At 37.2% G+C, this 18,212-nt stretch overlaps 1 protein-coding gene across 8 annotated transcripts in view; it reads right to left on the reverse strand.

Annotated features, from left to right (window-relative positions):
• Positions 1–18,212, reverse strand: part of Mp (Multiplexin) — an 85,061-nt gene that overhangs the window by 19,555 nt on the left and 47,294 nt on the right. Inside the window, exons 1-2 of one of the 8 annotated variants that reach the window (XM_011316732.1) lie at positions 12,613–12,691; positions 6,587–7,131 (exon numbers count right to left, since the gene is read on the reverse strand). The exons of the other annotated variants lie outside the window; for them this stretch is intronic. Of the exons in view, the coding sequence (XP_011315034.1) occupies positions 6,587–6,790 (204 nt within the window). The 5' untranslated portion in view covers positions 6,791–7,131; positions 12,613–12,691. Of the gene's footprint in view, positions 1–6,586; positions 7,132–12,612; positions 12,692–18,212 lie in introns of those variants that run through there. 8 annotated transcript variants of the gene reach the window in all.

Below are 18,212 nucleotides of genomic sequence, written 5' to 3' on the forward strand. Positions count from 1 at the left end.
GGCAAATTAAAAATATCTCTACCGTCAGTGTTAAGTATTGCGGTAGTAGTATTTGAGTTGATGTATTTTCAAATAACTCAGACGAAAAGTAAAGGCACAATTGAAAACCCGTTCTTTCAAACGGAAAGGGAGGAGTAAAGGAACTTTTATTAAGGGAAGTAATATTAAATATTGATAAATGAAGATGATCCGTTTTGAAGCGAGTCAATCGAAATTCAGAGAAATCAATAAAAAAAATAGAGAGTACAGGGCAATTCCTCTGGAATAATGTGCATGGGAAGCTCTTCTCGAAACAAGTGAGCTCAAAGGAATGTAAGGCACAATGCATTTTCTGCATACGCTTCTACTAGTATTGTGTGATCGATGAAGAGGGAGTGAATTCTGAGAAGGCGAAGATGCGATACGTATGTTACATGGGTACGTGATTCCCATTCAGTTGGCATGTGTTTTAAACAGGCTGATGCCGTGATATTTCAACGATAGAGAAGGTAATATGGATTAAATTTTCACGAGCTGATTTAGATGAGCCGATGGAAAGTGAGGGAGTTAGGATGTTTTGTACGTGCCACGAGCCTTGGCATCTTCGCGTGTTCTGTACTTTGAGTTATGAATTAACGGCTCGTCAAGACTGACAAGCTACTGACAGGCTTGTTACAGAAGAGCTTCAGAGGGTGGATAATGATTGTGTGAAATTAAATGGCTGAATAAAATGGTTGAATGGTTCCTAATCAAGTCTGTCTAGGAAAATACATTATTATGTTGTAACTTCTGGGTGGACGACGGTGGATTGACTCTGTGAAATTATGGCATGACTTGGGCATTAAGTCGAGTGCATTGTATTCTATTATTGTGGAGATATTTTTAAATTTGATAAATATTCATGATATAAGTCTTATTGCGACGATGAAGTGATTGACCTGTGAACGGGAATAGGAAATTTAAGAGTTATATTTGGTGAGGAGAATGATATGATTATCCTCGGTGAGATGTGAGAAACTCATCGTAAAGTCAATATACTGTCAGTATAATACAGACTCACGGATAATCACATGCCGCGGTACAAGAAGAAAATTTGTACTTCACATTGAAATAGTGAAGCCAGAGATAACAGGTTTAATTTTCGTGATATAGTGAATGCACAGCATTCTAGTGGATTCCTAATTGAAATTTTATCCAACGTTAATTAACAGCAAATCCCAGACTGTCGTTTTTTGCCTGTCTTCAGGATAGGTCATGTGGAATTGTGACGGACGAAAAAACACTGCGAATTTGAATATATCAAGACTTTACAAGAGAGAAATTATCTGTAGAATCTGTCGCTCAATCCTTATAATTTCGTTATTAGAAATAGAAGCGAATATTTTAACGAAGAGTTGGGAAAGTACTCCGAAAAACCGCAAATTCCGCGAACATGGAAGGACCACTGAATCATGTACGGCTTCGGAGGTAATTAAATACTAACTGCTAATAAAATTAACTTTAAATAAAGCTTTTGAATAATATAGTAATATAATTTTCAGTCCTTTGGATCGATGTCGGTAGCGATACCCTGGTAAAATTGCAACAGTGGCGCCGATTGAGAGCCACAAAATGTGTTTCATTGGGCAACAACACTGATAACAATGACAATTTATTTACGGTTATTCAGAGGTTGGTTAATGTAGGTTTCACGTAACAACTAACAACGACACATGACATGTTGAAAATAAATTATGCAAACACATGCGGAATAGTAAGTAGGTGCGTGGAGCTAATCATATTCAGTGTTGATATGGGGGCATTAATATCCTTTCATTATCAAATCATGCATCGGTCATACATTGACACGTGCGCAGTTTGTGTGAAATGTTATGATGATTTGAAAGGTGAAAATCAACAGGGTTTATGTGGTCGATGGTGGAAGAACAATGATATCCCCAAGAGAATAGTTGGGCAGGTACACATATCGACATGGAATAGTTGGTGTGGCTCCCAACCGGGTTGTTCACCAAAACAACTCCACTTCATAACTCCAGGGGCCACCTGTATCTGGCTCCCAGCGCAACCACGATAATTAATCTTTCCTGGAGCAACGTTTGTCACATGGAACAACGAACTCGTAATAAACACAGGATGGGAATTTATGGTGGAATGATTCAACAGGAACTGGATCGCACTATCTCATTTTTCTCCCTCACCTACATGCATTTCTTCCTACCCATTTTCTCTTCTCTAAATATCCATATTTTCGCTTTCAACCTTACAAATACCAACTGCATCATGACACTGCCAACTCGGCAAATTTGACGTACGAATATTCAAACATTTTGAAGAACTTGAATTTTTCAAGCATAATGAACAAAGAAGAAGAAGAAGAAGAAGAAGAAGTAAAAAACGTACGCTAAAGGTGTGTCTATAACGCTTGGACGAGTAAATAGTGCGGGAAAATGAATTTCCGAGAGAAAATATGTGCCATTGAGAGGCAATGGATAAAAACGTATTATATCGTCAGATGTGAATTTTTTGGCAACAGAAATCAACGAAAAGTCGTAGAATGAAGAGATGCTGTGCGTCTGTGGAACTTCGGTGCACATAAAATATTAAGGAAAATTCGTGACGCGTTGTTGCCTGGTGAAAGAAATATAAATGTCCTGAGCATTGCTTTGTAGTGTCGTTTCATTCTCCTCCTCTTCATCACAGTTTTTCATATTTTTCACCTCGGGAAATGAAGCTGAACATCTCGCGTACGAAATGTACTGGTTGGCTCTTTTATAGAGCACGAGTGTATAATTATTGCACCCGAGTTTTCGCCCATAAAATTATTATAATAACCATAAAACCCGTCGACAATACATAGATATGAAGGACGATGTAGATGGGGGGTAGATTGTCAGTGTAGATAACTAGATTTGTCTGTCGTTGATGTTTACCGGTGGAAAGCTGTACTTCTGTTACTGCATTGATCCTAAGGGTGTACCAGTCTAAGCCACCTTTGTGAAGATACCTAGTGTGCGTAGAGATTGACATGATTGAACCAAGTATAGTTGGCTGTTGGAAACGTTCTTGCTCATTTATACTCAGTCTATTCATCTGTGTACCTTTGTACGTATCTGCATACAGCTCCCTACTCAACACTTTAACAATTTCTCTCTGCTCTGTACTTCTCACATACCTCCTAGCCTCCCCAATGCATCGTTAACATTATAGAGAAAACACATGGGCACTGTCTGCTTCCATAGACATGTTCTCATTCTCGCATATTCGCGCGTTATCATACGTACCATACGTATTGTTGTTACCTCGTACGTGTCTCTATTTAACAGAGACCTAGTTTTCTACAAAGGGAGAAATTCACTGTGACACTTTGACGTTCAAGTCATTGGACACAACTTATTTCATGTCCACTGAATTTCATTATTATTTCTCATTTTAATGTCTATTTATAATTACATGCAAAAGTTTACAACGTCGGGTTCACGGAAAGTCGGCAACGTGCCTTTCCTTCACTTGTGTCAACCCTCTGCCACCATGCTTCCCGGTTTAACTACGATTTATTGTTAAAGTTACAGTTATCTAGCCTTTAACTTTTCCTAAATGCATACACATATTCGTGCGCAATTATGATTATCTCTGGTTTCTAAAAAAAAAAATCTTTAAAAATTGCATTTGATGGTCGAAAATTTATTTAAAATTGAAAAAAATATATTTTCCAACCCCTAGGACTTCCGGTTTATTTGTACTCGTGAATCCAATGAATTTTAATTGTTATTTTGTTGGTATGTACTTGTGGAGGGTGCACAACCGTATCGGCAATGTACAAGTTGGATGGTGCTACGTGAAAGCATTTGGCAAAATCTCTGAACAACTGGCAAATTAGGGGTGACGAGGATGATGGTGGAGTGCGCAAGCAAAACCGGAAGCCATTCGGTAGCTCGAGGTCAATCCATTGTTTCAAAGTGGCCGACAAACGTGCCTTGCCCGCGGCTCACCGCCTCAGAAAACGAATTCGCTTTAAATTCAATAGACGTCAGCATTCTTTGTCCACTTTTCTTCGCTAGCTCACTTCCTCCCATAGCCGTCGCCAAGCCCTTACCTGTATGTTGAAAATCCTCTGAAATCGTCCCCCAGTATTCAGTCGATTACAGGAGTTGTTAACATGAATGGATATGTTTACATGAATTTATTGGTCATCAGTAAAGAAAAATGCGGCAGTTATCAGACATAAGACATATTTTCCACAGATATGGAAAAATACATCTTCAATTGGAATGGAAGTTGAGAAAAAATGTAGCGGTTACACTGAGAAAAAAGTGTCAATCAAGTATTTACGCGATTAGTCTTTTCTCAATTTTTTCATTGTCATTTTTTTTTTATTCAATTTTGATTTTATTCAACAATGAACTGCAATCGTAACCTGACGGTGGATATACCCGCCGAAGTTGAATACTCGCAATAAAAGGATAATTTCATAACACAAAAGGATGAAAAATGAGAGGATCAGCGACGCAATTCACATTGAACATGGCTGATAGCTTCAGGCTGTATGAGCGTACATAAATATTAATATTCCAATTCAAGAGGCATTTTAATCATTTTCAAATATCCTGTGAAAGTTCACTTTATGCCGTCGCGCTGTGAATTTCTTTATTTTTCCCAATACTTCACTGGTATCAGATACTTTGCGTTACCATCCAGGGTCTGAGATTGGAAAAAGAACGGGTAAAATGCGAGAGAGGTGAACCAGTGAAAGAGGGTAGGCGCTATATTACGAATATATATGGGTGAGGGTGTTGGAGTGAGAGAGAACCGCGATTTTACTGTGACCGTAATGCTTTTACTCCCCGTGTACAGGCGATAAAAGCATTATGGAAATAAACTTTCAATTTGGGGGTAACACGTTGTGTGGTTATAAGCGACATTTCCACCCACTAAAATTACATGAAAGGGAAAAAAATGAATAGAAAAACGGAAAAAAAGGACATCTCTGTTTTTGGGTATCAAATTTTATGTCTGTGCAGAGTAATAAACGGGAAGAACTAATTTGATGTTAAAATGTGGATGTTGCAGTCATAGTACAATGAAAAAGATTCTTCATGCGTGAAAAGAAAGTTCAGAAATTGTTTTTTTAATTCATGAAAATGCTTTTCAAATTGAAACAAAAATCTTGAAATATCAATGTAAAATTTCGCCGTTATTACATCATAAACTTCGAATTTCTGACAATTTCAAGGAATTCTGATCTAATTTTATCAGCCATTAAAATTTTTTATTAATCCAATTTTCTGAGATGAATTCACGACGTGAAAATTGTAAATTATGCGTATGTAATGGAAATTTATGACCATTATAAATGTAATTTATGATGTCGCAGTAGTAACTTACGGTTATATCTTATGTAATAAGTCATTTACTCCTACGAAATCGTAAATTGTGTACATAATCGTAATTTGCGACAATTGTGAGCATAATTTCCAATACAGCAAAGTGGTAAACTAACTTCGTGCAATCGTAATTTGCATTGCTTTTGGGATTAAAATACATTTTCAATATAATGGCAGAACTGCATTTCACAAAGGCAATTTACGTTTAAATTTTTAGATATGTATATAAATGACGCCAACGATAATTCCACAACATGAACCGTGACTTTGAGTTTACAACGACTATTGTTATTTTCAGTCTCACGATGGTATAGTGATTTTTTTGTGATTTACTCCACTAAAAAAGTGATAAAACCCGGGAGTTAGTGGAATGGAACATGACCAATTTATGGGTGAAAAATTGAAAGAGAATTGAAGGAAAACCGATGGAGAATTAGACACGAATTAGGTCACTATAGTGACAACTTGAGGGTTTTGGGTGAACGGCCAGAGAACATGAGTGAGGATATGAGTTTAGGGGAACTTCCCCGAAGGGTGACGACGTAAACTGAGTTGAGTTAGGTTTCTCGTGGTGTACCACGTTTTAGAGCCATCGGAATGGTCTCGTACGACTTCCAAGTACATAACTATTCTGTATGTGCATTGAGTCTGTGAATATCCTATTATCGACTAGCACTTTACAGCTGAATATCCCCGACCACCTCCACACGACGCCCATCATCTGAAACTGAGCTACCGATAACAATGAAATGTTCAAGGTGCCGGTTAAATCACTCCAATGATATTTTTGGCATTTCCAGCTAATATCAAGCCACGGATTGCAAAATTGCTTAATTGATCATCCAGAGTGACAATGTCGAGACCGGCGGCAAGTCCACAGAATTCAATGTATATCTTATCTTCACCTCCCAACTTGTATTTAGACGATGATTGCAATGCATAATATAGAATTGCATTGCAATTGGAATTGCAACCAGAACTCATCAAGATGTCGAACAGAGAAGAAGAACGAATTTCGGCTTTTTGTCGTTATTTGCTTTGTTAGTCATGTTAGATTATCCAAGTATTGACCAATTTACTCGAGTAATAATATTCACGCGGGGAAATCAGATACCTGCATTTAACCATCGCGCATTCGACCGGATAAAGGCTCGTTAATGTCAGTGACTATGCAGAAGAAAAATATAATTATGTGTGCAATAAATTTTTACAGGGCAAATACTCACATGTTTAGTGGCCGTATAACCAGTGAATTGTTGTAGCTTACTGCTCACCGTTCTCACACCCCCAACACTGGATGGTTTAACTGGATCCTCGGTATTGTGCCAAAATCCAATGACACCGGTTATTATTACAGCAATAAATATTGTGATTGCAATGAGCAATGACAATGTGACGATTTTGCTACGGGGCGAAATTACCATAGCCATTTTTCTCCGCAAATTGAATTTTGTTTTGACTAAATTCTCAGTGATCTGTCGAGGTACAATTTAACTACATCAACATAGACAACTAGTCTCTTCATTTCTCAATATTCTTTTGTACATTTTCAACGATTCTCTCAACAATGTATACTGTCGAAGCGTTTGAAAATGATTTTTTCAATTCGTTCCATTTCAGTAATTTCCTTATTTCATTGATGGAATACTTTGGTGAAATTGAATTATAACAATGGCCGTAGAATCTCATGACTTCTCGTCGCTTGGTGCTTATTGGTGAATGCCAGAATATGCTCTTTGTTTAATATATTTCGAGCTAGTATACAGCTAATCTGGGGAGTTCATTTTAATTAATTAGAGCGAGGTTCATTATTTAGTACACATTTTCTTTGCTTAATGAAAATAATTCAAAGATAATGATCAAGATGTAAAGAAAGATCATAATGACGGGAAACGAATCAGGACAGAGGTTGAAAATTTCAGGTAGAATGCAGAGGAGTATGGGATGTGGTGTAGCTCAATACAAACGCCGGTTTGCACCTCGAATTATTATACTCGTAATTCAACCATGGTTATGCTAGCTGTTTAATCGCACCAACGTTCTATGACAGCGATGCAACGCCGATAAAGCAAACGATTAAATTTAACTCTTTCTCTGCTTCCTTCGAAATGCTCTTTAAATTTTCTTCGAGTTTTTAATTACCGATGGTAACAATGGACGAAACTTTGTTACACAATCGTCAACATTAATTACTTCTCATTCCATAAACATTTTTTTTTTCACCAATCCACGTTTACTCGATCCGCGGAAGTGGTGGGAGGAGCGAAATAGTGGCTAATTAATGAGAGAAAAACACGAGATTATGAATTTCGTCATTTATTATTGTACTTTTCTGTTCTGTCACTAACTATTGACTTTTATGTTGGCATACTGTTTCCAAATATTACGAATTACAGTGGCCTATAAACTGAGACTCACGCAAATTCATTTCCATTCGCATTTATACCGCTCGTCCAGTTTATCTTTTATGAAACCCGGTATTGTCATATTCATTGAGACAAATCAAATAGTCATCACTGGTTGAATTTTTTTAAGGAGAATAATCAATTATTGAATGTATCATCATCGATTACAGTCGTCACCTACTCATCTACTAAACTAATTCCACATTTGGTTTCAAATTTAGGAAAACGATAAAAAAAACTTTGGTGGGTGAAAGCTGCCGTCTCTAAGTGAAAAAAATGTTTTTTTTAAATCAATTTCCAAATAAAAATTTTGTTTCTCAATGTCTAGTTTTTCGCGTTAATCTTGTCGACAGCTGTGAAAAATCTGGAAAAGCCTGGAAAAATGGCGGAACGCTAGCAGCACATGCTTAAAGACAATGTACAATAGTATCTCTGTGGGCAAGTAGAATAAAAAAAATGGAAAAAAGACGAGAGCGAAAAGAGCGGAAATAAACTAAGAGGATGAAAAATAGGTATGTGACATTACGTTCATTTTACACAAGGTAACACACCATCCTATTTGTTTCATTTGCCAGTGTTCTCGGGTCTTTGGTTGGGTTATACCCCAGGGGAGAGATGCAGATGCGCGACCGAGCAATCGTACGCCTCAGCAGAGAGAATCCCTTTTTACGTAAAACGAGAGGAAGGGATGAGGGGTCCGGGAATGAAGGGAGAAATGGGGAGAAGAGAACAACAATGGTTTGTCCCATGGAATTCGTGCTTACGAATGTGTACCGAGAGAAATACGCTAGAAAAATGTAAACGATCGCTGGTAGATACAAACGCGCTGGGGGTTTTTCCACGGCCCCTTTCTACCCACTGAGTACTTTGCGTCTATTTGATTTTCAAAAAAATTCCACTGCAAAAATCCATGCAGTCCCTCTATTCTACGTGTCTCTCCATCCCGTATGGAAGCTAGTACGGAATGAAAGAAAAAAAATAAAAAATACCCGGCTTACTGTTTCGCTCTCTCTATTCGTTATTTCCTTTCCAGAAGTGACAAAAAATAATAAACACAGTGGATCCACTTTACAACCCCTTTTTTTTCGACATCTTCTAATTTTTTTTTTTTGACCCCTCGGTTTCGAACAATATACATGAATATGGAGTGTTACTGGGTAGTGAGAATTTTACGAGATCTCATAACATACGCGCGACAGATTTCGAGGTGACACTATAGTGGAAAATATTCCACGCGCCATATCGTCAGTGCCACAAAGTCGCGTACTTTCTCACAGAAATATGTGCGATAACGTTGTAAAATTTTTATCAAAGAGCCCTTTAATACTGCATCTGGATAATTTTTTAAAGGTGTATAAGAGTGTGATTTGAGAAGATGTGAGAGTTGATAAATAGCAAGGGACTTAACTTGGTCTTTTAGCTTTGGTGAATCTCTTCCAGATTGCTCGGGGTATTTTTGGGGTGAAAATATAGCCGACAAATATCTCTGACAAATTTTCAGAGTTAGGGGTGAGAAATGGAAGAGGGGAGAAGTGGATGAGAAAAATGGGATGATACATTATGTGGGGGATTGGAGAGAGTGGAGAGGACAATGTTCGTTATCATGAGAGGTGGGTTGTCTGCAATCTCGTCGGGTGCTTAAGCGTAAGCAACGGCCGTGGAAGGACCCTGCGAATAGACCAACCTAGTGCATTCGCGAAAGATTCAGAATTATGACACAGCCATAGCCCAATTTCCTGGCGTCTCGTGTGTCACCATTCTCAGCACGTTTCCCATTCAAACTCTCTACTTCTCTACTTCAGTGTCCAACCCACCTTACCAACCCATCTCGTGTCTTCACCTAGCAGACGTACGTGGATATTTCTTTTATCCCGTCAGTTATTTCCTGAATATTTTTTTCCCCCTTTTTTTACACTCCGTTATGCTCTATCTACTCTCCTCAGTCAAGTCCCATATTCTATATTTTTCAATCTTTTCCGGGCTCTTCTGACTTTTTTGGGGTGAATTCTTTTTCTTTTAGCGCAATCCTGATGTCGAGTATTCCCAGTGGGAGAAAAACCCAGAGGAGCCAAAACTTTTGAATCTCGTTACTGGCACTTGAAACTGCGACGTTTCGCGCTCAACTCAAGTCACCCTTCCCTCTATCCTCTCCTTCCCTTTCAACTTTCATCCTATAAATGATCCAACGTTTTTCTCTTATAACAACACATATAAAATCACTCAATCGTGTTAGAGTAAGAAGGACGACTTGAAAACTATTTTTCAAGTGATTTTTTTCGATACTGAGGTGGAGTTTAACTTTGATTTTTTCCTTAAAACCAACTTTTCTGGTCAGGAAAATGATATATGATATATAAATGATTTATTATTTTTATCCAGAAATTTGTGGTCTGAATTAATTTGTCATCGAACTCTAGAAATATTGATATTCCCACCAGAGTTCGAGGGCCGAATAAGGGCCTTAGATAGAGAAAAAAAAATGGAATAAAAAACGAGAAGCATTGCAAATAGCGAAATTCCCCGAATCAAATCACAATTGAAATGGTAAATTTTTGGAAATGTAAATGTACGAGAGAAATCGGTAGGAAAATTCAAAGTTTCCTAAGCGACTCACGTATTTGCCGGGGTGGTGGCACGGATTTTTCTTGAAAAAGAAAAATAAAAAAAATCCGGCGCCCAGTAATCGAAGGAGTTTAATCGAAACCGTTCGCCGCTCAACTTCTCAGGTTTCCGCTCACGCAAATCCCACATCGGTTGGTCTATTGAGTGCATGTTTGGGTGCACCAGGGGTCGAGGCATTCGCATGGTAGATATATAAGCAAAGTGTACGTGTAGGCAGATTGGAGTGAGAAAAGAGCAAAAGGAAAAAGAATAAAGTGAGGCTTTCCAACTTCTTCGACTTGTCTGAAACTTCTATGCCCCGGTCCCACTCGGGCAATAGAGGCCAGGAGTTTTAACTTTTCCGTCTTCTTCGCGCTGGGCCCCTATACTATTTTGTATTTCTTCTTTTATTCCCTCTCAATCTTCCCTGTGGTGGCTTAAGTCTTGTGGCCCTTTAGTCTACCAGCGAATTTCGCGTCTGCAAGCTCCACAAACCCCTAGCATCTATACTTTCAACTCATTGCGTTTCACCACTGGACTGGGTAACTTCAACTTCCCTATTCATTTTACCCCGGGATTTTGCCGTTAATGGAATTTTAACTCTACATTTAGCATTCGGCTTTTCGTTGACGCATCATATTACCTGCCTTCACTATTTGTTTCTCATTTTAATGTCATGCCACCTGATAAATTCTAAATGCTCTCTCCAGGATTACGCTATATCATTTTTTTCATTTTCTTTATTGTGAATAAACGCTGGAGAACAAGAGCAGGAGGTAGAAAATATTATCCTTCGTCGGAGCTGTTTTTTCGAGAGATATAACATTTTTTTTTAGGAAACATCCGGACAGATTTAATATCCTGTATAATGGATGTTGCATTGACTTTTTAAAATTTACAACTCCAAATGGACCACTCAATATATGAACGAAATTTTTACTTTATTATTTTTATTTATTATTTCTCTTTGCTCGTTATTCTGGGAGTGGAAATTCAATAAATTTTAAAACAGAATTTGTAAATCTATTTCAAGACAATTTTTCAAATTGTTTACAAACGCGAGGAGACGAAAACTCGTCAATTTACTTATGTCAAATAAATTCACTTAGCATTTGCACGATTGTTTTAATTCAATAATTTTACGTACTGCTTGGGCATTCATCGGAAAATCCGTATGGAGCTGTCAACGCGTTATTATTTACAGTTGAAATATTATTATCAAATACGCTCGGTATTGCATAACACAATTTTTACCATTTTTCTCTCATTTTCTCAGCCACAGTTTCCTCAATTAATTTATTCTATTGAATACAGCAATATTTATTCTGCTATTATCTCGATCATTTTTTCCTCGTACACGGTAAAGTGTATTTGAATTCATTATGTATTAATTTCATGTATAATATATTAAAACATATTAAAGGTTATATTAAAACATAATTAATGAATCAACGTCATTTCGGTGAATTATTGAATTAAATCCAGTGAATGAAGTATGATGAAAATACGTGGAAACAGTATTCATCCCACGTTTAGATATTTAAAATTGAACGATATTTCAATCATATATATGCAGTACGGAGATTAAGTTTGGACATTGCAAAATTGCGGAATTTTGAACGAGCCAGGGGTTTAATGAAAAATCCATAATTATTAGTCAGAAAAAAAGTAAACACTGTTGAATGGAAAAATGTTATCTCGTTACGTGTAGCTATATATTGGTACAGCAGCAACAATCGACAGCTGCCAATATGGTAGATTTTTGCTCGTTAGTACGTTGGATATTTGTAGCAATGTAGGCGAAATTTTTACCCACAATTGAAACAATCACAGTTTGCACTAGGGCACGTTCAATTTTTGCCTGATATCAAGAACTTTCAAATGGAATGAGAAGCAATTACTTTTCAATGCACTATCCATATTTTTTATGGAATATTTATTCAAATACCCGAAATATTTTTGCGCGAAGAATCCGCCAAAGATGAATTAAATGAAAATAACACAAGCACAAATGAAGAGCATTGAAAAGAGTGCAATTGCGAGAGTAAAGAGCTGAATGTCACGAATTGCTGCATTCAATAAATTGTTGTTTTTTTTTTTTGATAAACGTTGGAAAAAATACCAAACTCATTGGGCGAGGAAATTGAATGGCGAGGATAAGGGCAGCAATTTAATGAAGAAGATTATCAAGCAAAGTATTTACGAGAAAAAAAGACAGTGACGAATAATGGCATAAATTCATTCACCTATCATATAGGTTTCGAAATATCCAACACTATAACATTGACTTTAATACACTCTGTGGTAGTCAACAATCAACAGAACAGATATACTTTAGTCCGACCAAAGGTGGTTATCACTACTGCAAGTCCCTCGCCACTCACAATGTTTCACAGCGTCAACGAGTAATGAATTAAAAAAATTCAAGAACATCACTCGGATTTTTTCATAAAATTTTCAAGAACATCAACATCAATTAAATTAATTGCAATGATTTAACAGTTAAAACAATTCACTAGTAACATCCATCGGTCATGTGAAGGGTAACATGAATTTTCATTTTTGCATCACGTGTTCGAAACGGTCCATTAACTGAGTTATCCATTATTTTATTACATTTTATGGCATTTTAAAAATAATCTCATTCCCTTTTGGCACTATCACAATTTTTTTTTAAACCACAGTACATGGTGATATTGATGGATTATAGGATATATTTCCATCTACCGTGCAGCATGTGCCAGTTGGGCTTGATGCGCGACTCATAAACAAGTAGCAACGATGGCATTTGGAAGGTATGTTGGAGTTTTGAGAGGTTGGCGGGTGTGAAGATGCCGCCATGCGGCCGGACAACGAACTAAACTTAGCGCAAGGGAAAACAAGCTCACCGAACGATACGCGCAACCCCAATCGCGCCTCCGTACTCTCCTTACCACCAAGTAGTGGGGGAATATTTTTCTATTCGCCTTTCACCCCCTATCTCCACCCTTCTCCATCCTCGTCACAGCTTCTCTCCTTCTCCACACTTTTTCTCACTTTTTTCACTTTTTTATTTTATTATTCTCTTCTCCGTTCCATCTCTCTCCCTCTGTCCCTCACTTTCATCCTCCCTCCCGCGAAAAGCGTCACGGCAAAATAAATAAGGAATAAATAGCCAATCCCTGCGGGAGAGAACCGCCAATCCTTAAAATCTTCCTCCTACTCTACCCTACTCTACCACCACTGCTTCAGCACTCCTTCATTCCTGCTTCACTGTTACTCTACTTTTATTCCTGTCATCTCTTCTGCGACCAATATTGCCGAATTTATTTTATAAATCTATGGTTGTATTCAGAGAATCTGAATTGACGGTATTGGTGATTTTCGAGGTTTTAGTTTGATTTAGTTCTGATTTAGTTCTGTGTTGTCCTTTAATTCTAATCTTCTAATTATCTGCAAAAATTACATTTTCTAAGGAAATTCCTCACTGAATTTTTAATATAGCTCCGAAATTCAAACCAAAATTATTCACACCAGTTTTTGATAGGTGAATGACGTCTCGATGATAATTTATAAATAAAAAAGTGATTTCAGAAGCGGCTAAAGCAGATGTACTGCTCACTCAAGTAGTTCAACTTTATCAATAGTCATACCAGTAGAAATCAGTGGAAAACTCTGAAAGATGATTTTGGATGAAATTAGGATATCATCTAATTATTTAAACCAATATTATTACAAACATCACCATGACAACCCAAAAAATACGTAATTCCCAAAAAATGTCTGTCAATTAATTTGCATTTAATTCTTCTCTTTTTCGATTTCATCGTAAAATATATTTCGGAGCGAAATAAACTGGAAATGTTCATTAAAATATCCTGAAAGTCTGCTGTCCAAAGAGAGGATTTTTTTTTTTAGTCGTCGAGCTAGTGGAAATATCCGGTGACCATCATATGCACTTGCGGCCATAGTCACAATAATCGATGCAAATCGATCATCCCGTGAGAGCGCAGATGTAAAAATCCACGGATGGACCATTTTTTATTCCCCCACATCCCCGAAGTGGGGGAGGTAGTCATATAATGGACGCACTAGTCCGACTACATTCAACTTTTTCCACTGACCCGACACTACACTCGTGTTCCCTCGGCTCCCCGGTGCGTTACTTTTTTGTCTCTTCTCCATTTTGTCGGGTTTAATTTTTTACCAAATTTCGCCTATTCCACGAGTCGAAAGCAGTAAACTAATTCCCCACGACAGATTCACATTCAAAAAAACTGAAGAGCCTAAACGGGGAAAATTGAATAGTCTAAATTCTCACGTTGGAATCCATCTCTTCTCCGAATAAAGAAATTACTAGGTCCTATTATTATTTATGAAAAAATTTGACAATCCAATGAGTGAAAAATACTGATTATTTGTGTTAGCAATTTTTCACTTTTCCGATAAAATGTGAGGGTAACAATGAGAGCCAGAATTGCCAGGACAGTGCAAACAATCGGGATTGCAGGATGGAATCATTAATCTGCAATCCCCAAGTTTTGACCATTGACACACATGCGAAAATCACCCCTATCTGTATTTGAATTCAGTTTAAGCGAACGATTCAACCGTCGCACTAAATTTACACGCAACTGAAACACTCCAGTTGAGGGATGAAAGAATTTTTTTTATCAGGCTTTACCATCCAACTTTTGGCCACCGTGTTCAATGGGCACATACGTATCACCCGTCGACAACGGATCAGATACAAGCATGCTTTCGTTCGAAAAAGTAGTATTTCCAGAGAAAAAAATGCTGCACCAGTGGAGCATTCACAGAAAAAGACGAGTGAATAAATTTATTGTTGAAAAATACATCGATCTTTGGGAGTGTGAAAAAAAAAAAATTGTGGGCTATTTTAATTTATTTTCGTGTACACATACTAAGGGAATGATGGGTATGGTGGGAACATTTGTGTGAGAAGTGGGATGATAATAGACGACGAAGAGTGACGAGAGTGAGATCGGTTGGTTGAGCTTCCAATGCGACGGCAGTTGAGCAGAAAGTACAACGGTTGAATGCTGTCAAGTGCTATATATCTTTCCACCACAGTACCACGGGGTTTCAATGATTTGATGGTAAAATAGAATCACGACAAATAAAAAGTTCCCAGTAACTTGTGTATAGTCGGAATTTCGATGCTCTGCAGTACTCGGAGAAAATGATGATTAAAATTTTCATCAATTGAGGCAGACAATACGATACGATAATCCTCTTCAATTTTTCATAGATGAATTAATAAACTTCTTCAATATTGCTAAAGCTCAAAGGTACAATATTTTCAGCGTTATAACACATATATATGATATATTTATATATGACATATAAATATTTGTATGTATCAGCAATGGTTGAGCTTCATACGGCTAACGTTCACGACTTGGAAATAGACAAAAAGTCAATATATTTCTTTGAACATATTGTTAAGAATGTAATAAAGTGTTGTGGTAAAAGTTGAAGCCCTTACAGGCGGGTTTTGTCTGGCCTCCTCCATTCTCAAGCGTAACACTTTAGTGTACGACACTTGTTTGCTCAGTTGGTAAACGTATTTTTCCACTGGCATGCAGGTGTAACTACTGAGGACAAAAAGTCACGTTTCGAGCACACTCTATATCCACTTTCTTCTTAAACTCGAATGAAATAAATAAAAAAGTGGATAAAGAGAGTCCACCAAGTGCACGATTGATCCAAAACAAGGAAGACAAATAGGAATGGTATGTCGGTGTCCGAAACAGGTGTGCGCAATCCAGAAAAGTAGTTTTCCCCTCTGCCATCTTATGTGGCTGTGTTGTGGCCTTGGAAATAGGATTCCTTTGGGTTTTCGACTAAGATACCAAATACGTGATGAAAATTCTGATTTCGATTACCACTGGGGTCTTTCTGGTACAAAAGTAGCTTACACACCACAAGGACAGCAAATACTCTACACACAGTGGAAGAGGCAAAATTGACCTTTTTATTTTTCAGAAAATTGGAGACAAACAAGATTCTGATGAAACCGTTCGATTATTTATGCAGATCGCAAATATATTTCCGATAAGATTATTGGATATTGAAATTGAGCAGGTCAAGTGGTAGCTTCGAGTGTAAAATTGATATTACCTACCCAAGCAAGTTAATATCATTCTACAAGTATTCTCGTAACTTCGACCTGTTCCCGTACTACTCAAAAAAAATTCTAATCAACTGTAACTGGAAAAGTTTATCATGAGTAGTCTGACAAGATATCACGTGGTCATTATTTGAGAAGGTCACATAGGAGAAAGTCGAAAGATAGCCATGAATACAGAAGTATTTGGGGAGTCATGGGGAATATCACTCTTGGAGCTGAGAGATGACATTCAATGTGCGGATGAGGGGATGGAAAGAGGATGCTTGTGTATAAGTAGAGTTGAGTTGAAAGAGTGATGAAGAATTAGGGAGAAAAAACCAGACGGTGTAGGGTCAAATGACAAAGACTCAGACCCGCGGATATGTATTCGAAGAGACGTGAATCTTTTCAAATTCTCAGTTGAGGACGTGCCTGCATTTATGGAATGCTATGTAAAAGGTATATGTTTCATGAAAACTGTTGATACTCCTCATAAAGTTATCTTGTCTGCGGATCCAACTGGAGATCTTTTCAACTGACGAGTGTATTAATTTTTCTTTTCTGATTATATTTCAATGCCCACAAGGGAAATTCTACAATCTCCCTGCATGAAAATTTGTAATCTTAATCCTATTGAATTCTCTGTGGAATTTCCCCTCCGCCTATTTTCCAATAGGAGTGTTTTTTTTAAAATGAAAACACCATTGTCGGAAAATGTATAAAATTTCATGGACGGTAGATAAGAATTATATTCTTCAATTCGCTCAATTGCTAATCTAATATGAATAACTAATATCAGGTTACATTGAAATTTCAATTGGAAATTTCGAGAGCTTAATTAATTAATGCATTAATGAGTTATCCTAAAATTTTCATATCTTCGGGATTATTAATTTATGCTGCAAAGATTGGAAAACATTTCGGAACGTAGTTCATACTTAATTTGTTCCGAAATGATGGAAAAAATAAGAAATTGGTAGAATATTTTTAGATCCATAAATCCCTAATCCACTCTGCTTCTACAATTCATGTAGACATAATTTAATTTTCCATAAAGTTTAATTGTTGCTCAATCGATTGCGGTAATGGAAGTCAAAATTCAATAGCAATAAATTTGAAAGTGGAAAATTTTTAAACGGGACTTAAATGAATTGTACCATGTCAATGACGCTGTGTTGTATCGCACAGAGTTTTTAGAAAGTTTTCCTCTTCATGCTAGGCACTCAACGCGGTGCACTGACTTCTCAAACTTGCTTCTCTTTTTTCCTTCAAGTATTTTCTGCTCTTATTTTTTATTCCTGTTGAATCCAGGGTCCTGAAGAAGCCACTTGGCCTGGAGCAAAGCCAATGCGCATGAAACACTCTCTATATAATTATATCGCTACATTTAATTGTGTTCCCAAGATTTGTTATCACCGGTTATGACCATAAATTGAACGCATAACGCTTCGGTTATGCTTGTGTCATCTTAATTACACTGTTTGAATTTTCCTGAATTTCCATCACGATAGCAGATGAATTTTCAATTATTGAAGTTCGAAAATCGATTAGTCAATATCCGAAAGATTTAAAGTCGTATAGTTTAAAATTTCTGGAGAAGGCAAATTGAAATATCATGTATTCCGTTGGCGGACTGAAAAGAGAAATCTGTAATTTTCAAACTCTAATTTGCTAGTGTTGCAACGGAGTGATCGATCCCTTAGAGAAGAATGAGACCTCGTGCATCCAATTTGC

Source organism: Fopius arisanus, unplaced genomic scaffold (assembly GCF_000806365.1).
Source record: "Fopius arisanus strain USDA-PBARC FA_bdor unplaced genomic scaffold, ASM80636v1 scaffold00008, whole genome shotgun sequence".
NCBI classification, from domain to species: Eukaryota; Metazoa; Arthropoda; class Insecta; order Hymenoptera; family Braconidae; genus Fopius; species Fopius arisanus.